The sequence below is a fragment of the Lasiosphaeria miniovina genome (assembly GCF_030549165.1).
Source record: "Lasiosphaeria miniovina strain SMH2392-1A chromosome Unknown B0T26scaffold_7, whole genome shotgun sequence".
NCBI classification, from domain to species: Eukaryota; Fungi; Ascomycota; class Sordariomycetes; order Sordariales; family Lasiosphaeriaceae; genus Lasiosphaeria; species Lasiosphaeria miniovina.
In genome coordinates this window covers 769,138-789,836 of record NW_026848226.1, presented here as the reverse complement: position 1 = coordinate 789,836, position 20,699 = coordinate 769,138, and the positions used below count along the sequence as shown (strand labels likewise).

The 20,699-nt window shown below is 55.9% G+C and overlaps 4 protein-coding genes across 4 annotated transcripts; 2 read left to right on the top strand and 2 right to left on the bottom strand.

Moving 5' to 3' along the window:
- Positions 1–1,604: 1,604 nt before the first annotated feature.
- B0T26DRAFT_725499 (cytochrome P450) lies at positions 1,605–4,160 on the top strand. Its single transcript, XM_060442771.1, has 4 exons — positions 1,605–1,955; positions 2,022–2,312; positions 2,370–3,179; positions 3,253–4,160. Exons 1-4 carry the CDS (start codon positions 1,815–1,817, stop codon positions 3,748–3,750), a joined length of 1,740 nt encoding a protein of 579 aa, XP_060291213.1. The 5' UTR covers positions 1,605–1,814; the 3' UTR covers positions 3,751–4,160.
- Positions 4,161–10,059: 5,899 nt separating this feature from the next.
- B0T26DRAFT_725490 (uncharacterized protein) lies at positions 10,060–14,656 on the bottom strand. Its single transcript, XM_060442770.1, has one exon. The coding sequence runs from the start codon at positions 14,164–14,166 to the stop codon at positions 10,480–10,482; it is 3,687 nt and encodes a 1,228-aa protein (XP_060291212.1). The 5' UTR covers positions 14,167–14,656; the 3' UTR covers positions 10,060–10,479.
- A 1,288-nt stretch (positions 14,657–15,944) lies between these two features.
- On the top strand, positions 15,945–16,442 carry B0T26DRAFT_679841 (uncharacterized protein; the record flags this gene model as incomplete). Its single annotated transcript, XM_060440401.1, has 2 exons — positions 15,945–16,192; positions 16,277–16,442. 2 exons carry the CDS (start codon positions 15,945–15,947, stop codon positions 16,440–16,442), a joined length of 414 nt encoding a protein of 137 aa, XP_060291211.1.
- A 777-nt stretch (positions 16,443–17,219) lies between these two features.
- B0T26DRAFT_755646 (uncharacterized protein) lies at positions 17,220–18,133 on the bottom strand (the record flags this gene model as incomplete). The annotated part of the gene is made up of 3 exons (XM_060445989.1): positions 17,220–17,438; positions 17,533–17,841; positions 17,927–18,133. 3 exons carry the CDS (start codon positions 18,131–18,133, stop codon positions 17,220–17,222), a joined length of 735 nt encoding a protein of 244 aa, XP_060291210.1.
- Positions 18,134–20,699: the final 2,566 nt, after the last annotated feature.

Genomic DNA, 20,699 nt, shown 5'->3' with positions numbered 1-20,699 from the left:
GTGAGACGGCAGAATGCTGAAGTGGTGTCAGTGTAGCTCGATGAGAAATGAGATTGGACATACGGCGCAACTGCTGCAGACTTGGCTCAAGGCTCCGTGGTGTCGAAGATTGGGATGGGGAACTTACCGGAGCATCTTCGCAACTGTGATCAGGCGTCACTTCAAACGAGATTACAGACACGAGAGGTGGTTTTAGAACTAGGATGCCATGCTGCAAGAAGCACACTGTAGCGGGGAATGCGGAAGGAAGATATTAGTCAGTGCTTTGTGTAGGGTCTGGTCAGGCCGGCGATGAAGAGCCTTTTGGAACATCGCTTCGCTTTCAAGTTCCTCTATGCAATGGGCTGGTGAAAGTGCTTGCTATAAGTACAGCACTATTGGTAGGTTAGGAAGCCGGCGGTGAAGTGTTGGAGCTCGACTTTAGATTTTTCGCTACTAATCTTTGCACATGTGTTTCCTATGCTCCAGCTTGACTCTTGAGGACTTTTAAACATCTTAGGTTTGTCTAAAGAACTACTGCCTTTCGAGGCCAAGAGAGCCAGATGGTCCTGTAAACCACAAGAGCTGTAGCTAATGAAAATACGCCTCGCGCTTGTCCTAAACAATATTCCAGAAAAATGCTTGGATGTCCCCCCATCGGAAATCATGCTGAACACTTCCGTGTTTCGGAAGGTCTACCTGATAGGCTCGGTAGGTAGATCAGTAGGTTGCAGTCTCCAGCCCCCACCGCAACCGCCACACTGGCGACGGCACTCCAACTCTGGTCTCCGTGATGTGGCGGCAGAGGGGCGGCCAGCGCGGCGTGTGAGGTGGTGCAGAGCAAACAATCCGGTGGGTGGTCGCCACCAGCCTGGGGAGTGAGAGCCGTGGCGACTGGCGACTACGGTGCGACCAAGTTGCAGCCCCCTTCCGTGTCCTCCAGAGTCCAGCAAATCTCGCGGCCGCAGTCCGGACATTTTTCGCCCTCGATGTTGATGTCTGTTTTCCCGCAGGCACAGCATTTCCACTTGATTAACCCACTCATGGTGTGCAGTGCACGACGGCCCGGTGAATAATCATAACGGGCGTGCTAGAGTGCGAAATGCGAGAAGCGGTCATGAAAGAGGCGGCTCCTGGAGGCTTGTCGCCGTCTGTGTTTGACGTCCGGTTGTCTGTGATGCTTGATGTCGGTGTCGTGCTGGCGAAGGTTACGTAGAAGCTGGGGAGAAGTAATTATATAATTAGTTTATCGACGACGGAAGCTGTCATGTGATTCCATGTCACACTCTGAGCTCGAGAGATTGTGCGACCATTGCCGAGTTGAGGTGGTGTCAGACTCTAAATCGCACGAGTACTTTCTGTCGACACAGCGGCCATGAGTCGTCTCTTCGACTACAGCGTTTCTTGATAAACGAAGGGGAGCAATTCACAAGATACAAACGTCGCAGGAAACTTGGGACAGCAAGCCCTCCACTTCAACATTACAGGAACAGCATTGGGTGGTACTCGCTTGGGGATTATTAGCCTTATCTAAGCAATCATCGAGCCCCATCCAGAACGCGTCCTTTTAGCGTGAGGCGCAGATTCCAACAATGCAAGGGAGTTTGGTTTGTACCCCTGGTGATAACCAATCAATTCTTCGGAGAATCCGAAGTGCAGACCACAACAGTATCTGCCAACGCGGTATGCCGAGCTGACATGTCACGGAGGGCAGGGGTAAAAGCTTGGCGCCCTCGACCGACGTTCCCGGCTTGATCTGCAGGGCTCAATTGACCTCCCACCTTCGCAAACTTTTTCAACCACCAACCAGCCACACGGCTGGATATAACGTCGACATGATGCAATATCTATACGCGGGCCTCGCGCTTATTCCTCTGTGGTGGATGGTGACGTCGGCTTGGGGCCTGCTGCGCAATTACCGTGTCGCCAAACGAGTCGGCCTCCCTATGATCGTCATCCCCTGGAATATTGACAGTGTAGGGTGCAGACTTCATCTAGATTTTCTCGTGAATTGCTGCTCACCATGGTACTTGGGCAAACAGGCTTTCTATGTTGTTTTCGCCAATCCCTTGCGACCGTTCTGGGAAAGTCGACTAGGCCCCGGCTATCTTCGCGACGTCTTAACCGTGACGACATATGGATATGAGTTTTGGAACCGTTCCAACATTGCCCGTCGCATCGGGCCCTCGTTTCTCGTCGTCACGCCTGTCGTGATTCGTCTGCACTGTGGCGATGCCGCCATGATTCACTGTATTCTATCTCGCGCCAATGTCTGGGTGCAGGAGAAACGGGCCATCAACATCTTAGGCATCGTCGGCCAAAACCTGTCGTCGGTCAGTGATCAACTATCGCTTGAGGCTGACCTTATCCTTACTCAATGTCCTGTGTAGTCAAACGGCGAGCAATGGCAACGCCAGCGCCGCATAGTCGCCCCGAGTCTCAATGAGCGCATCAGTAAGCTCGTATGGGACGAGAGCAGCCTCCAGGCGCGCCAGATGGCATCGTACATGCTCGCCCAGCCGGGCGGGGAGTCCCGTGATGGCGCCGACGGCGTCCGCGCCATTGCCACTCATGTTCTCGGCGCCGTCGCCTACGGCCAACCCCAACCGTGGAAAATCTTGGAGCTGCCTAGCGACCCCGATGCCGACATCGGGTACACGGATGCCGTCTCGTTCCTGGCCGAGTTCATCATCGCCGCCTCTCATGTTCCAAAAAGCATCTTGCGGTCCCGTTTCATGCCCAAGCAGATCCACATGGTAGCAGATGTGCTCGACAAGATGCCTGTTCTCGCTCAGAAGCTGCTCGACAGCGTGCGGGCGGCGCAGACGGCCCAGCGCCCCTCGGGCCACTCTGCCGACGAATCCCAGCCTCGAGAGACCATCGCCAGCATCCTCGTCCGCCTTTCCGACGAGGCTAGGAGCACCAACGGTCACGCACCCAAGTCCAACGGCGCCGCCGGAAAGCAGTACCTGACCCAAAATGAAATGTTTGGCAACCTGTTTCAGTTCACGCTTGCCGGCCTCGACACGACTGCTTTCACCATGACATACTCGATCGCTCTGCTCGCCATCTATCCGGAATGGCAAACCTGGATCCAGGCCGAGTTGGACGACGTCTTGGGACCTATCGACCCCAAAGACGACACGCCGGTCGATTACAACACCATCTTCCCCAAACTCACCCGCTGCCAAGCTTTCACGGTAAATTCAGCTCCCGATCCCTCTCGCTCTCCTGAGCCGACTCCCTTCTTGACAGAGACTAACCTCCGTCCAGTTCGAAGTCCTCCGCCTTTACACCATGATCGTCCACATGGCGCGCGAACTGTCCAAGGAATCCTCCATCCTCACCGACACCAACGGCGTCTCCCACGAACTCGTCGCCCCCGTCGACGCCTACATCTGCACACCCATCCCCCACCGCGACGCGCGCTTTTGGGGTCCTGACGTCGACGAGTTCCGCCCCACGAGATGGTTCGATCCCGGCGCCGCCCCCGGCGCACCCAACCCCTTCATCACGCCGCGGCCGGGCGCCTATGTCCCCTGGTCGATTGGCCCGCGCGTTTGTCCCGGCCAGAAGATGGCGCAGGTCGAGGTTGCCGCGGTGCTGTCGACTTTCCTTAGGACGTGCTCAGTGTTGCCGGCGCTCGAAGAGGGGGAGACGTTAGAGCAGGCGAGGAAGAGGTTGTTGGGTGTGCTGGAGGATAGTCAGCCTACTATTACGCTGAGGCCAAGGGATAAGAAGGCTATTTACTTGAAGTGGGTGAGGCGGTGAGGTGGGGTGGATGCGAGTTTTGGAGAGGGGATGCTTTGGGAGTGGATAGGCGGCAAGGTTGGGTTCGTGAATTTGCAAGATTTTGGATAGTCTTTGAATTCGAGACATAGCCAAGATGTCTCTTTATCTGGAAAACTACGGGGCACTCTATTTCCCCCCGGGGGGGCCGGGGGGGATGCTGACCGGGGCATGGCGATGTGTAGTAGAGAACTGTCCTCTGGATAGTATTTGAGGCGGATACACATTGGCGTTTGCGCCCCATATGCTAATATTTCATAGGCCCGGGAGTAATCATCTAGCTTGATAAGGAGCCGGTACGCAAGTCTGGAGTGGGATAAGCGAACGGGGAATCGAATATCTCTGTATGGGCAAGTGGGCGACCGGCTCAACGCGTCACATGCTCCACGCCCGAGCATATTTGAGTCCGTACGGCATGTGCCGTTTTGCCTTGCTCTTATTACACTCCTCGCATTCTTCTAGTAATTCCTTCACCCGAGATCTGATCTTGGGGAAGTCGTACCACTGCTGGATTCTGGCGAGCGTCTTTGCTTGCCCAAGATGTCCGTTGAGCCTAGCGCTATGATGCTCCCTGATCATTTCCGCCTGGACGTCCGGGTGGACGTACATCTTGTTTCCGTACCAGACTTTGCCTAGGCCGTCGGTAGTAGTACCGAACGGAAGGTCTTCTTCCTCTGGAGTAGTGACCTGGAACTAGTATTCCTTTTCGTTGGCCCAGTCTACTCTGTAGACCATGCAACAGTCGTACCAGTCCTCGATCGGGTGGCGCAGCACATCTCCGTCTTCCTCAAAAAGCGGTGGAGATTCCACTTGCTCGCCCTTGCCCCGGTGGTCTGGTCTCCGGCTAAGAGCATCCGCCCTGGCGTTCTCTGTGCCTTTGATGTGGTGGATCTCGAAGTTGAATGGCGCGAGAAACTCTGCCCAACGTGTCTGTCTGCCGCTGAGTTTCTGCTTCTTGGCCCATTGCTGGAGGAGGTTCTGGTGGTCGGTGTACACCTGTACGGGGTGTTCTGTTCCACTGAGGTAGGGCTGCCAGTCTTCAAAAGCGTAGATGATCGACTTTAGCTCCTTATCGTGAATCTGCCATCTCTGCTCGGCGCCGTGGAGAGCCTTAGAGATGTAGGCGACTGGGTGCTTGTGGCCGTCATGCTTCGGCTTGAGTACTGCCCCCAGAGCGTAGTCTGAAGCGTCTGTTTCGACTTCGAAAGGCTTGCTGAAATCGGGGAGCTTCAGAACAGGCTCCTCGATCATCCTCTGCCTAAGCAAGTCGAAGGCTTGCTGGTGCCTTTCCTCCCATACCCAAGGGGTATCTTTGGTGGTGAGTTCATGAAGCGGTCGCGCGATAGCCGCGAATCCCTTAATGAACATCCGGCAGAACCCTACAAATCCAATAAAGGACTTGACGTCTGTGGGGTTCTCTGATGCGGGCCAGTCTCTAACTGCCGCAATCTTTGCTGGGTCGATTCGAACTTCCCCTGGCGATATCTCAAATCCCAGAAAAGTCGTCTTCTGCGTGTGGAACTCGCTCTTATGGTGGTTAACCGAGAGTCCCTTTCCCGCAAGAGCTTTCAGCACCTGGTGCACGTGCTTTTTGTGCTCCTTGAGGGTCTTGCTATAGACCAAGATATCGTCGACGTAGACCATAGCGAAGTCGTCTATCGCTTGGCGTAAAGTATGGTCAATCATCTCCTGAAACGATGCTGGAGCGTTGGTCAGGCCCATCGGCATCACTTGGTACTCAAAGTGGCCGTGTCTCGTTCAAAAAGCCGTCTTCCACTCATCTCCTTTCTTGATCCTGATGTGAGTTTCGTAAACCACTGAGCTCCGGAAAGCCGATCTCTCATCTCGGTAATCAACGGAAGCGGGTAACGATTCTTGATCGTCTCTTCGTTTAGTGAACGATAGTCCACAACCATGCGTAGTTTTCCATGCTTCTTCGGTACGAAGATCACTGGATACGCCACTGGTGACCGTGAACGCCTGATGAAGCCTTTGGGCAGGTTCTCATCCAGGTATTCCTTCATAGCCTCATCTTGCTGTGGGGTCATATGGTAGATCTTGTGCTTCCTGAGTCTCGCACCCTCCTTGAGGTTGATCTCATGGTCAAATGGACCGTGTGAGGGTAATTCGTCCCTCATCTTTTCTCTGAAGATGTCGTACTTCAAGTATTCGTGTGGTACGCCCTTGAACCCATCCGGTGTCTTGCTCAAGTCGTCCTCATCTGGCTCGCTAGCGTGAATAAGCATGATAAACCTTTCTTCTTGCTCTTCCTCTTGCTCAGTCGACCGTTTTCAATCCCTGCGTTGGCCTGCAAGGCGATCTTGGCTCCTACCCGTATTCTTGGGTGGCTCTTCGCCGTTATCTTGGCGGTTTTCTCCTCGAGTTCGGCGTCCCGAGCCTCGGCTGTGCTTTTGGCGGCTGGCGAGGAACTTCTTGCCCTTCTTCCACCAAATATCGGGGTTATATTCTTCCATCCAAGGGTCCCCTAGCAGTATATCATAATCGACCTGCTTACTCAAGGGTAGGATGTCGAAAACGACGTTGAGAGATTGTTCATCGACCGTGATCAAGAGTTCTTGGGTTTCTCTCGTACAACGCCCCCCGTTGTGCTTCATAAGCTCTCCCTCGAAGGTCCGTAGTCGTAACGGTACTGCCTTCATTCTCCATGGGATTCTGAGCCTCGTAGCAAGATCTTCCGAGATGACGTTCCTGTCACTCCCGCCGTCGATCTTCGCTAGGAGTATGACTGGCTCCTGAGGGTTCTTCGTCCTCCATTCGCACTGGGCCTGAACGTGTAGCCCACGTGGGAATCGTGCATCTGCCTCTACCCTGCCGATGATCTGTTCATCCGGGTAAGGCTGTTGTTGAGGGCTTTCTGAGGACCCGACCGCAAGATGCCTCCAATCTTCGGTATCGGTCCGTTGAAGCGTGGGTTTTACTCGCTTCCTTCGGGCCTGCTGGAGGCCTGCGAGTCGTTTCTCAACCGCTTCTCGTACTGACGATGGAGGAACCTAACGAGCCGTTCTTCATGGCCTTGATAGGTGGATTCTTCTGGCTCGATCCTCCTCATCGTCTCTGCCCCCAGGCGGTACTCAACCAAAGGCCACGAACGGTGCGCCTTGTTGAGCCTCCTGTTTCTGGAGTGGGTGAGGTGCTGGGTCTTCTTTCTGTGCCAGTCCTCAAGCTTCTGCCTCTGGTGGACTTGGCAGCCTGGCTGTCGACAAGTCCTCCAGTCGGTTTTGCCTTCTCGGCAAGGTTTAGGCGAGAGGGGTTCGATCACGATCTCCGCCCCCCCCTGATGGTCTTCCGTAGCCGTACCGACCCGTGTATGCCAGGTAGGTATATGTCGATATACCCTGGGAATCGCCTGTCCTGATTTCCTGGCCGGGAAGTATCGTGAACGCAACTCGCCCAGTCTACTTCCTGGTGCTGAGGATGCGTGGGGTGTAGCTGGTGTGCGTCTCCGGGTTCTTCGTCTTCTTCGGCTTCCTCGATTTCAACGAGGTCCAGGAATGCTTCCCCGATTCTGGTATCCTCGAGGGTCCTCTGGGTACACCAGACCTCCTCCCGCTCTTCTGGGTTGATCCAGCTTTCAAGTGGTGCTGGCTCGTCCTCAAACCCTTCAGTCTTGATATTGAGCTGTTCCAAGAGCTCGGCCTTCTGAAGGGTGACTCTAGCTAGCTCATCAAGGGCGAGCTGTCGTCCCTGGGACGACTGAGTGCCGCTGCCAATCAGCGCGATCATCTGGTCCTGTCTTTCCTTCAGTTTTCCGAGAAAGTGCCTGATGTCCTTGATCTCTTGTCGAGTAGCCGCTTGACCAGCCAGTCTTTCTTCGGCGGCTGAGCTGAAGGGCCAATGGTCAGGGCTCTCTTCGTCTTCCGGTTCGTTTTCCAGTTCGTCTTCTGGTCCGGTTCCGCGGTCGCTCCTTCCTTCAGGCGACTCCGGGACCTGCGGGACTTCCGGTCCCCAGACTTCCGCGAGTTCGTAGGCAAGTGCCGCGGTTCTGTAGTCCGGTGGACTCTCTTCCTCGTCGATATCTTCCAGCACCATTCCAATGGTCTGAGAATCGTCGACGTCTTCCAGTACCATTCCAATGGTCTGGGAATCGTTGAAGCGTGCCCTCCTGTCGTTCGGAGGTCTTCCTTGTCCCTGCTTCTTGGGTTGTCGGCAATCTCTAGCCCAGTGACCTATTTTACCACAATTGTTGCAAGTGTCGTTTTTCTTGTCGGGTGGTGGGCGCTGTCCCTGGTCCTGGTTCCTGGGCTGTGCCTGAGAGATTGCGCCGACGCTCTCATCCATCGGTCCTGGGTGAGTGCCGTACGAGGTGCTTGGAGTGTGCCTCTTTTTCTTGTCATTGGCTTTGTTGCCCTGACTGCCGTAATAGCCTCTTGTCGAACGTCCCTCCTTTTTCTCTCTGCGCCTCTCATTCTCGCGCTGGAACCACCTGTCGTCAATGTTGATTGCCGCGTCAATGTACTCCCTCAGTGTTTCCGGGGGGGGGGGCGTTTTGCAAAGCTCATCCTTGACGTGGTCCTTGAGACCATCGTAGAACGCAAGCAGTTGCCCCTGAACCGACCAGTCGAGGTGCAACATGCAGGTCTGGAAGTCCACTGCATATTCAGCCACTGAACGAGTCTGCCTCAACTTTTTGACCTGTTCCTCCGTCTTCCGTTGGATGTGACGGTCCGCGAAGAATTCTCCCATTCGTGCAAGAACCTCCCTGACTCCCTTCTGGATGACGGCGTGGACTTCCGGGTTTCTGTCCGCAATCTGTAGCGCTAGCGCCTTCTGGTAGGGTTCGAACCAAGTGGCCGCCTTTCCAACAAGTCTAGTACCGAGGTACGTCACCCCATCCTTGTGGTACGGAAACTCGTCGACGTTGTATGTCGTGTAGGAAAGCACTGAATCTTTCCATGTCTCGAACTTGTCTCTGTCCCCGTCGTAGAGTTCGGGGTGGGGGATCTTCAGCTTCTTCTTGGGAGGTGTTTTGGCCGCTTCTAGGTCCCGAATCCTGTCTCCGGCCTCCGTCAGATCCGTTCTCAACTGGGTGACTTCCGCCACCAGCTGCTCGTTGGTCGCCATGTTGTCGTTCAGCGAGAGAGGTCCGAGTTGCTGCGCAAGGTCCGTGACTCCTTCGTTACTGGCGTTATCCTGGGATGGAGCCGTGTCTGCGTCTCTGATCTCCGTATCCTCAGGCTGGATGGATCCAGCGATGCTACTATCGTCAGACTCGTCACTACTTGACGAACCGGGTTCTCCCTCTGGCTGGGTGTCTGGCAGGACCGTGTCCTCCCCAGGCGTAGCCAGGTTGTCGGTGTGCGATGAGCACTCTGTTCAATCAGTACCAAAGAGGGAAGCGAGCAGCGTATTACAAACCACTCGACTGTTAGGGTCGTCTGTCTGTGAGGGAGCAAGGGCTCCACAGGATGCTGGGGTTGGTAATTATGAAGATAGAACAAAGGGCAAGCTCCTATCGCACGGGTAATACAGCCAAATCGGAATGCCACCCAAAATATATGAGTGCAGTGAATGTGTATTGCTTGCTTGAAGAACCAAGCAAGAACTATCTAAGACCGTGGCTACGGCCGTCGTATATCTCTATCTGAGGTGGGCCAATCAGAGTCCTCCCTTTACATGCTCAGCCGTGCTCACTCGCGCTCAGAGTGCCTTGGCGCTGGCCCCACTGAGCACTCAGCTCGGCCGTGCTTGGTTGCGCTCAGTGTGTCTTAGCGCCAGCCCCACTGAGCACTCCCTAATTGGATGCACCTAAGCAAGAATATGGGTCCAACCCCACTCCTTGCTGGCCAACCACGCAAGAGCCCGTGACGCATCCTGCACAAAGGGCCAGGATCGTAACAGACGGCTTGTAATTCTGGCATCATTTTAGAAGGTGTGGCGCAGTGGTAGTTGGTGTTGCTAAACGCCGTCACATAGAGCCCCATTTTCGACTCCTATATACCCTCATTTTCGGCTGCTTAGAGTCCCAGAGATAAGGTTTCTAACTGCCAGACTAGTAGTCAGGTGGGTGACCAACAGCGAATCCCTGGTGCTGTATGTTTTTTTGACTTTTTGTTTATTGTGTAGTAGAACTCAATACTACTTACTCTACTTAATATTTCCTTTTTCCATGTTTTTATTGTAGATGTGGCGCTGGTTGGTGGCTCTTCATATTATGCGCGCGGCAACCCCCACCTCTCCCCACTTCCCACCATCATCACTAACGTAGGTCTTCTATGACACGCCCCAACAACGTCACAACCGACTCTTCCTCTACAAGCATCTAAAAAAGTCTTCATCAAAAACTTCGCATCTTGTTTCTACACATATGACCCTAGTTCCGAAGCGTGTATGTACACAAGCAACCTTTTGCTCCTTCGCTCCTTCGCGTCCAGTCATTTAAGCATTGAAGCCCTTTTCGCCCTTTGTATCGTATCCTATTGTATCACTAGGTTTCCCCGCTCCCCCAGCAGCCCAGAGTCTTTGTATTAAACCATGTTTCCTTTCCGCCATGTCGTAAACCAGCGCGTAATCTGACTCCAAGCACTATGTGTACACAGGGATATCCATATATATGTACAAAGCCCAAGATAAAAAATTCCTTCGACTGCTAACCACCAGGCTTTGCCCCCGTAAAGGCAAGAAACCCACATAAATCGCGGGGCTCGTGCGTGAAAACACGCCTGCACACACTCGCTCAGAGTCTAACCTGGCTTAGATGCGGCCGCCTTCCACGATCTCCCTCTCCAAGATCTCCACCTCGCCCGTCTCCGCCGTTCTGCGGCGCTCCATGACCCAGCGCGTCGTGCCACCCGTCGTCTCTTCCTCCTTGATGTACGAGATGCTGTCGGCGGAGCCCTTGTGGCGATGGCCCTGTATGCTGGGCCGGCGATGATGCTGCTGAGTGGGCGACTCAGAGGCATCTTCGTCAGTACCGCTCCTGCCCATCTGCGTCGGGCTCTGCACAAAGGCACCCGACGCAGACATGGGTCTTGGAGAGAGTGGAGGGAGGAGTCCCTGATCCTCCTCCGCATCGGCCTCTTCATCCTCGAAGACGGGCGAGCAGGGGTTGCCGCCCGGCTGCTGCCCGGGAGACGACATATTCAATGGCGGCGAAAACATGGACTGCAGTTGGGGAGACGCAACACCGCCGATATTGGTGGGCACTGGGGGTACAGGCGGCACTGCGGCGGGCGATGACATGGGCAGCGTCATGTTCATCGTAAGCGTCGGGCTTCCCGGACCGCTGCCAGCGTCCGAGTTGGTCCAAATGGAGAAGGCCGAGTTCTTGCGCGTGTGGCCCGTGCCGCTGATAATGTTCGCCGGAGGCCCGAGTATGCTAGAACCTGGGCCGTAGGGTGGTGGGCTCGCGCTGTCTCCAGCCGCTGCACCACCTCCGAAGTCTAACCGCGGGCTGCCCTCGCGCGAGTTTGGTAAGCTCGCCTGCGACCCGCCCCAAGCTTTGGAGCGCAGCTTGAGCAAGGCAGAAAGACTCATGTTGTCGTCATCCGACATGAGGGCCAACTGAGCGAGGCCAGGGCTTTGCATGCCCACCGAGTTCCTCCCACCGTCGCTGCCAATGGCAGGAGGCAGCGCGAGACTCATGATAGAGTTGCGGTTAGAATACTCTGAGCGCTCAGTGATGGGAGTCAGGTTCGGCTCGCGAGAAACAACACGCCCGCTCGTGCTCCGATTCACTCCCTGCCCCGCGGGGCCAAAGTAGCCTCCGTTGGCATACTGATAGAGATTCTCGGCGCTCAGGGCGGCCGGTGGGCCAGACGGCGCCGAACCGTGATGGGTCTGCCCATGGTGTGGTTGGGGCGCAGGAGCCGAGTAGAAGCCAAATTCCTGGCCATAAAAGCCATCCGCGTCGCTAGCGAGTGCATCGGCGTTCGCCTCGGCAATGATGGCCTCGTCGTCTAATTCGTAATCGTCGAAATCGTTCGCAAATGGGTCATCCTCGTAATTATCCAAATCATCGTCGGGATGCGAGTGCCTCAGTGACTCGGACGAGTCGGTTGGCGATGTGATGGTGAGCTGGGCCGGCAGGGGCGGGGAGGAGCTCCGCCGGAACTTGCCCGAGGCTGCGGCCTTCTGAGCAGCTTCGGCTAAGGCAGCCTGATACATTAGATCTTGCCCTTGAACTGAGGCTGCCGGCTCGGGCTCGTCGGGGACCTGCTTGGGTGATAGGGCAAGCTTCTGAACTTCGGTAGCTGTCTGCAGGTGCTGAGGCCCGACGCTTATTGACGTGTGGGCAGTAGACTCGGAAACACCTGACTGTCGCGACAAACCGGAGCCGACGTCAGAATCGCGTTTGTGGTTCTGCTGCTGAGCAGAGCGCATTGCCTCTTGGGCCTGAGCGAAGGCGCCGGGAATCGGACGTCCATACTTATCCGTGTCGTTGATATCAAAGATGGACTCGTCAAAGACGGTGCCATCGTGTACGAAAGCAAGCTCGTCGGCCAGACCATCATCAAAATATAGGTCGTCGGGGCGCGTCTTTGCTGCGGGTTGTGAGTCTGCAGGCGATATTTGGTAGCTTGGTCGAAACAACCGTCTATTGGGCACTGTTTGCGCTGCGTCGCTTGGCCCCTGAATGCCAAGGCCGGACACGGCAGAATCGTCCTGCCTTCCAGGTGCCACCGGATGCTCGTGAAAGAATATGGGCGAAGTAGACGATGGCAGTTCGGGGGTTGTATCTTTTGTCATCGCAAAGCCTATCACTTTGCCATTTGAGTCGCGGGGTGTCGCCAGCATCCCAGGGCTGTGCGGACTTGCCAGCGACGACGTAGGATTGGACCGCTGGAAGACGAACCCAGCAAAGTTCTCCTGGTCATTATCCGGATCCGCCTCCTCTTCAAAGTAGTCTCCCTCCTCCTCCTCCTCCTCCTCGAGGTCAGCATTAACACCAGGGATTCTCTCCTCCAGACCGTCATCGTCCATCATTGCATCATAGTCGAAAGCGTCGTCGTCAAACTCGTCAAATCTAGAGTCGCGTTGTCCTGTCACCACGTCGGTTGTTTTCTTGTCTTGTTCGCGCTGTCTGTGCCGTTCCTCGAGGATCTTCTCTTGGTTTGCGGACCCAATCATGTCGAAGCTGAATCGCGATGACGTGCTCTTCATGTGCTTGGGGACCGAAGAGAGAACGGAATCGCGTGTCGACACCCCCGAGGCCGAGAATCGAGACTTGTTCGTCCTTGCCGAAGCGCTCGAATGCAGTCGAGCAGACGGGGCTGTCGAAGTGGGACGCGACGTGGCCGAGGACGGGCTGCGAATTGACGAAGACGCATCCTTTGGGGGTACTGGCGGCACTGGTTGCTCTACCGGACGCCTTTCCCCGCCCAAACTGACAACGTCTTGCACTGTCGATCCGTAGCTGCCATCCGAGCTTTTCGCAAAGCTCTCCTTCCGGTCGAGTGTGGGCTCAGGGGTGGGCTTGGTGCTGGGATCAAAGGGAGCGTGTTGCGCGAGACCATTTGGTTCGCTGCGTTCAGGCACAGCTGGACGCCTGTCGGGGTCCTGTGTCGGGTCCGGCTTTGTGAAAGAGCTGGCTACGGCATCGGCGCTTGATGTCACCCTCTTTGGTCGGGGGGCACTGAAATCGTGGACCCTCGTGCCCCTAATGCGTGGGTCGTAGCTCGGCTCGGCCAGGACTGGAAGTGGCTGGACGTCGGGGGCGTTCTGACCCGTCCGCCTCCTCATTAACAGCGTCGACATTGGATTCTTCAGAAACGGCAGGCCCTTTTTCCCCTTTTGCGTCTCGGGGCCTGGTGTTGGAGCAGCGGTTGTAGCAGGTTCGCTGGCCAGCCTTGTCCCCGAAGGACGCTTTCCCGCAGCCCCGACATAACTTTGTTGCAGATCGGTCGGCGCGACAAACGATGTGGACTTTGATGGCCTGTTGTTCGCCGCCAGAGCGGGCCGGGCCGTGACAAATCCCGTATTTATGGGAGGCGGTGGGGGCTTCGCTCGCGAAATGTGGCTTTCGGGTAGCTGCATGGCCTGGTTTCCGGTCGACTCGGGCCGCTGGGCTCCTTGGGTGTTCCGGCGGTAGTTCTGGAGAGCTACCCCGCCAATGAAGCCTGTGTTTCCGCTATCGTAAGGAGTCTGGGTGGGGGAAAATCGCGATCCCTGTGAGACAGGTCGTGTATCGTCGCGGAAGGAGTCTCGCAAAGGAGGAGACAGATCGGGGTCGGCCGAGGCTACGCGTGCGATTGGGGGCAGGGTCGGCGGCATCTGCGAGGAATTGGCCGACCGCGGCCGCGTTTCCGGGCGCGGCGAGACATCCTGCACGGTCTGTGGGTGTTCGTGAAGCGCCGCCGTCTCCCACGAGGGAGATTGATCGGGAAGAGGCGACGGGGGGTTCGACGGCGCACGTCGATGGAATCGGAGATGCGACAGCATGGCTTAGGCGGGTCCGAGCCGAGAAGGCAGCGAAGGCCGCTGTCTGCCGTCTGCGTCTGCGTCTGCCGCGCCGCAGCTCAGGGGCAGCAAGTAAAAGCGGTCAGCTCAGCAGTTCAGCGCAAGCCCTGGCTCGGGGTGACCGAGGCAAAGGGGGCGTGGCCCACGAGCATCGAGGCGTAAATGGACGATTGACGACGCTACGCGGTTTGGTTCGTGTCTGATCCGATACGGCGTGCGTCACGTTAAGGCAAACCTAGGCAGAAGGGAAGCAAATGGGAACCGGGCAATGCGAGAAGAGTAGCAAGGGCATCGGCCCATGAAGTTTGTAAATGTTTGATCAAAGATAGACAAGAATACCAGAGATTGGAAAGAGTGTTTGCAAGTGGCCTGTCGAATCCCGATCAGCCAAACCCAGCAAGTGTTGTTAATTGCCAGCGACGCAAAAGTCACCCGTTGCGCCCCTCAGACCTGGGGCCCCATTCGCCTTCGGGGGCCTTGGTGGGGGCCTTGGAGGCACGTGCGCTATTGTGTGGCTTTCGGGTCGAGAGCCCCATTCAGTTTTCTTTTAGTAAGGCGTTGGGGCGTTACATAAGGTTTCCTTCCTTACATAACCTGAACTTTTGACGCGAGAAGCTGCACAAATGCAGCACCAATATTATTGCTAATGCCGCTTGTGAACCACGATGCCAGTATCACGTCTATTCCCTTTTCCCCCAACGTTGGTTCCTGCATTCTGAACTAACAACCTACTGTAAAGTGTTTATATTTCTCCCGTCAGATTTTAGGGCTCATTGACCGGGAATTCCACGATTGCAAAAGGGGCACAAGCTGTGCTTGAAAGCTGAGCTGACAACCTAACTTGAAGGGAGACGGCTTGACCATAAAGTGGGCGCGCCGTGCACTAAAATACACTAACTAAAAGTGTCGGCAAAAGAACCACCTGCTGCTAGACGAAACCTTCTTTAGGTCGAACAGAGCATCTTTTGGCGATATACCCATAAACGGGAACCAAGTGGTCAATGGCCTCTTGGCGCATTCTGGAATCTGAAAACAGAGTTCTTCGATACGATTGAGGCGGGATGCCCTCCAACTCTGGGCAGCAGCCTGCGCTGTTCCCCTCGTGCCGCCATCCTGAGTGGCTGAGTCTCAAGTAAGCTTATTCCACCCTCCCCTCTTGGGACACACGCTAAACCGCTCTCTGCTTGAGGCATCCCCAGAAGTCTTCCAGATCACGTTGGACCGTTGCACATTGCCGCACGGGCGCATCAAGAATCAGCGCCAAATGGCTTTCGATGCCTGAAAATGGTCAGGGCTGCCATGTTGTTCCTGGGTGCCTACTCGACTGACCACCACAAATAAATAAAGGCAAAGCTGCAGCAAGGGGCAGCAAGGAGTTGAAGCGAGGAATTGCCGTCTTAGTGTCCCAACGAGGCAATGTTGACGGCAGGCTCCCGCAAGACGTTAAAAAGAACTTGCGTATCAGCGTAATCAATTACTGCCAACGAGCGGCGGCTGTTGCTGTGCCTTTCCTCGATCATCGCTCCCCTGGAAATTAGGCATGGGTTGATCATGGTGATGCACCAAGTTGGTGCCGGCCTGGTGCATCTCATCAGGTGCAGCCCATTGCCTCGTTGACGACAAGAGGTTTTGTTTCTGTATAAAGAGTGCCGCCGTTCAGCCTTGTGGTTATAACCAGTTCCCGCCCATCAGCCAGCCAAAGCATCACCGCCCATCTCAAACACCATTTAAATTTTAATCGCTCCTCTCACCCTCTCACGATGAAGACCGCATCTTTCGTCTCGCTCCTTGGCAGCATCGCCCTCTTCGGCGGCAGCGCCTCTGCATTCAAGGGCTGGATTACCGCACACACTGCCGTCAAACCCGCCGGCCCTCCCTGCGCCGCCAACCCATACATTGGCGATTTCAACTATGTTGCCATCTACGACAGCTATTCGACGTCAACTTATGCTTGCGCCACAACAAAACCTCCGTGCGAGTGCAAGAAGAGCTGCAAGTGCAATGTGGAGTGAGATAGTTGCCCCCTGAACCAAGATCAACGTGCGAACCTTGAAGTGTCTGGAAACTGACCGCTCTGTTTTCATTTAACCAGGTGCTGCGAGACCAGTCCCGGCGGGTACACTTTCAAAGCCACCTACTGGCAGTCAGACGATGGTTGCCACAACTTCGACTTCAAGGGTGCCCTGGATGCCAAGGCAGGATCCTGTAAATATCCCACCAACAAAGGTGCCGCCCCCTCTTGCCAGTTTGCCGCATGAAGCCCCCCGATCCGAGAACAAGGAACGACAGCCCGGGATGCCACTGTGCGGAAATGCCGTCGCGGCATTCTGCAGGGCCACCCAACGAGACCCTTTCCGGTCTCCCATCTCCACATCCAGCGTACAAAGTCGTTCATTACTGCATAGCCATACTGTAATAGAATGCATAATGTCATAATAATACCCCATACGTCGACTTCGTCAATAAGACCGCGGCACACACTGTCCCTGTCCCCAACTCACTGGATATAGAAGGGCACCTGCCCTGTCTTCCTTCTTTCACTTCTTCCGAATGCAAGCACTCTTTTGCCTTCAATCAACGCAGTGTTGTATGTGACACCTATTTCCAGTGTATTCTTATCCTATCCCCAGATACCGGCCTCCCCGTGGCGGATAGGGTCAACCCCTGGATAACTAGAGGGGCGAACGGGTATCACTGCCTCTTACAAGGGAAACTTCTCAAACACCATGTCAAGGATCTCAAGGGAGAAATACGCAACGACCAACATCGGGCTCTTGTCGGCTTTGTTAGCTCAAACGCGTCACATTTCACCCGCAAGCCCTTCGCCACCCTCTTCATAAACGAAAACGCCACAGATAGAACCCAGAACGTGAGGGCGTAGTTATTGAAGGCTGCCGGGATGGCGGGGACGAGGAGGTATTCACGCCCTGTTGCGCTTTTAATCAGGACACACGAGCCAGGCGAGTGGGGAGGGGGCAAAATGTAATGTACGTACACTCCGGATCGCCAGCCCACTACTTATGCGTAGTCATAGGCTAGAGGACAAACTTGACACCCGCAGCAGCCGTCGCGCTGGCGCCGAGCAGAAACAGCAGCGCAATGCCCGCCTTCTGGCGGCGTGGCATGTGCAGGCGCAAGACAGGATAGATGGGCAGCGCGGTTAGTACGACGTCGAGACCGAACCCGACGCCGTGCATGGCCGTGTTGGTGTCGAGCGAGTATTCGATGTTGCACTTGAGCGGGAACAGGTCGAGCTGCCAGGCGGCGTACAGCGGGCGGCACGTCAGCGCCGGCAGCACGGCACGTCAGCGCCGGCAGCACGGCACGTCAGCGCCGGCAGCACGGCACGTCACCACCGGCAGCACGGCACATCAGCGCCGACAGCACGGCAAACGTGGCCATGTAGGCGACGTTGACACCGATGAAGACCCAGCACAGCACACGGAAGCGCGAGCCCGGCACGCCGAAGATGCGCTGGTAGAACAAGATGATGGATGTCCGGACCAGCGTCGACATGATGGGATACAGAAAGGCGGTCGCCATCAGGATCTTGAACCAGATGGTGTACTCGCCGAGTGTGATTTCCCAGAGCGGCTTGCCCACGCCCGCGTTCAAGTTGGCGTACACGGCTAGTGTCGACCAGGCGATATATGCGAGCTGAGCTCAGGGGTTTTCCCGAATGTCAACAAACACAGACCACCAAAAGGGGGGATTTCTGAGACAATGCCGTATGAGGACATACCAGCGCCACGACGGCCGTGTAATCGTCGAGACCAAAGTTGCCCGCCCGGAACCTCGCGACCAGCCGCCACACACAGACGCCCGTGGCAAGAAACATCATGACCAGAAACGACTGGGCCATGCTGTAGACTTTGTGCGTATCATTTATCTCGGTCGGGGGCAGGAGCGGAACCAGCCCCGTCGCTGTCGCGTTCGCAGGACCGGACATGATGTCTTGCTGCCGACAATTGAGGAGGCGAGTGGGTGGCCGCGATCGCATTCAGTGATGTTACGCCGCATGCAGATAGAAGGCATATCCATGGTTGCGTATCATGTAATGGTCTGTGTGGTATTTCTCAGGTACTGTGACTAGTCCCTGACTGCTCACTAATCGAGTTGTACTGTTGTAACTTGTGGGAGCACGCGACGGGGCGGCATATAGTTTATTGCTTCGGACGTCGGGGTCGTGCTAAGGTACAGTTTCTAGAAGGCATGCAAAAGATACCATAAGGTAAGCTCGGTGATACTGATTTCCGACAACAGACAACTATTGGAGGGTATTTTCCTGCGGGTCGTTGCCGGAGGTATGGCTATGACGGATTTACCGTCAGGATCCCCAAATTCGACCCTCACCGAGGGAAACAGCTTGCTAATTAGAATACACACGGCAATGTATCCGGACGCCTAATTATCCGGGGGTCCTAAGAAAGCATCTATAGCCTTCAGGATATCGTTCATATGCCTTGAGGCGACGTCTTTCGGTCTCAAGATTCAAGTTTCTTTTTCTCAATAGATCTATAAGTAGGAAAGATGTCGTTTAATTATTAGAACTTAGACTAATGGTTCAGTGTTGAATACTTATTCTATACAATCCAATCCCTGAATGTTTGTTAGTGGGGGACTTTCCAAGGTTTATAAGGCCTCGATTCCTTACGGCGAGCCGTAAAGGTTTTTCGCCCAGGGAGGTAAAATCTATTAGACTCCCTATTTTAGAATCCTCGAGGCGTATCTCTTCGCCAAAAAGATCTATTAAAGAGTTTCCCTAGCTGGTTTATTTACTGGGATACAATAATTATTCTGCCAAATATGGAGTGCCACGCCAACAAACGTACAGAGATCGGATTGTATTTGCGGCTGAATCGGAGCTGAACGTGGCCAAGAGCCAAGACCATCCTGCTACCAGGATCCGCTGCAGCTGTCGCGCTTGTATGGACGAGAGGCGACCTTGGAACTAAGCTAGGAACTCGGCACAAGTCTTGACCTCGGTGCTGCTGTCCAGTGACGATGCGACGATGTGCTGCGGTGGAGTTTTCCTCACCAAAGGGGTATCGAGCTCGCCATGGGTGCTCTCTTCGATGCGGAGAAAGCGATAAGCTCCATGGCGGGCAATTGACTATAAAGCGCCTGAGAGAAGCCACCTCCTTGAAGATGTTGTAAGGAAGCCTTTATTCCGTCAGAAAAGCGACTCATAAGCGGCCGACCGTGCTAGGATACTATTCCGTCTCACCTAATTACTTGGGGTAGGGCAGCGAAACAACAAAAATGACAACCGTCATCAACTTCGACACCCTCCCCGCAGGGACAGAAGTCACCAACCAGTTCGCCTCGCGCGGCGTCGTCTTCACAGACGAGCGGCCGTGGCAGCCGACGATCCGCTACGAGGCCTCGGCGCCGTCGCCCGCCAACGTGCTCACATGCTCCTTCCAGGGCAGCGTCGAGTTTCCCGACGCGTACCTGTCGCTGCGCTTCACGGATCCGCGTCACTCGACCGTCAGCTTCAGCGTCGGGCTGCCGTACACGGCCACGCACAACATCGGCTTCCGGGCGCGCATCTGGGACGCCGCGGGCACGCAGATCGGCTTCACCAACTACGTCGTGCTGCCGGCCGGCCGGCAGTGGACGACGGGCACCGTGTATGCGGCTGGAAACATTGCTCGCCTCGACGTCCGCCGCACCGTCGAGGGCCGCGGCGAGTACTTTTACCTTGACAATCTGACCTTTGACGACCTCGGCGCGCCGCAGATCCCCACCTTCCGGCTTGAGCCTGTTAACGATGTCTACATGAACCCTCTCGAGGTGCTGTCGGTTCCCGTGCGCGTGACTCGGCTCTTTGGGTCCACGGGCCCCATCAATCTTGACGTGACCAATGTGCCGTACGGGCTGGAGGTCGTACGCATCGACCCGCAGCCATCGAATGCGCGCCCGGACGAGGTCGTGCGCATCTCGCTTCGCGCCCTCGAGAGGCGGCCGAGCATGTGGCTCATCGACCGGTGGGCGTTGGTAGTGACGGGGCGACCGGGCTCGGGAGCCACCGGCACGAGCAGTCAGTCCGTCACCGTGTACACGACAGTGCGCGAGCCGTACGACCTCCGCATCGTGGGCATGGAGGTCACGCAGGGGATCCAGACGTATGAGCTGCCGACGCTGCGCGACCTCGACGTCACCGAGCCGGTGCAGTACCGCGGCGTGCGGCTCGTCGAGAAGGGCCGCACGCTCGCGCGCGTCTTCGTCGCGTACAAGTCGCTCCCGCGGATCCCGCCGACCCAGAGCCACGGGTTCGAGGTGCTGCTGCACGGCAAGACGCTAAACAACATCACGCTGCCCGGCAGTCCCGTGCGCAACTACGGCTCCGTCCGCTTCAGCACCACGATGACGAGCGACGTGGTGACGGACATGATGCGCGAGTCGATGGCGACCGACATCGAAGTCCCGAACTCGTGGGCGGCGGGGCTGGTATCCCTCAGGGCCGAGCTGCGGCCGTCTCTCGCACTCGGCCCGCAGAAGACGTTCGACGT

Bases quoted from the DNA above. Each gene is read 5' to 3' on its own strand.
- B0T26DRAFT_725490 (XM_060442770.1), bottom strand. From the start codon at position 14,166: ATGCTGTCGCATCTCCGATTCCATCGACGTGCGCCGTCGAACCCCCCG.
- B0T26DRAFT_725499 (XM_060442771.1), top strand. From the start codon at position 1,815: ATGATGCAATATCTATACGCGGGCCTCGCGCTTATTCCTCTGTGGTGG. The intron at 1,956-2,021 runs GTAGGGTGCAGA...TTGGGCAAACAG, and splicing joins TCCCCTGGAATATTGACAGT to GCTTTCTATGTTGTTTTCGC. The intron at 3,180-3,252 runs GTAAATTCAGCT...ACCTCCGTCCAG, and splicing joins CCCGCTGCCAAGCTTTCACG to TTCGAAGTCCTCCGCCTTTA.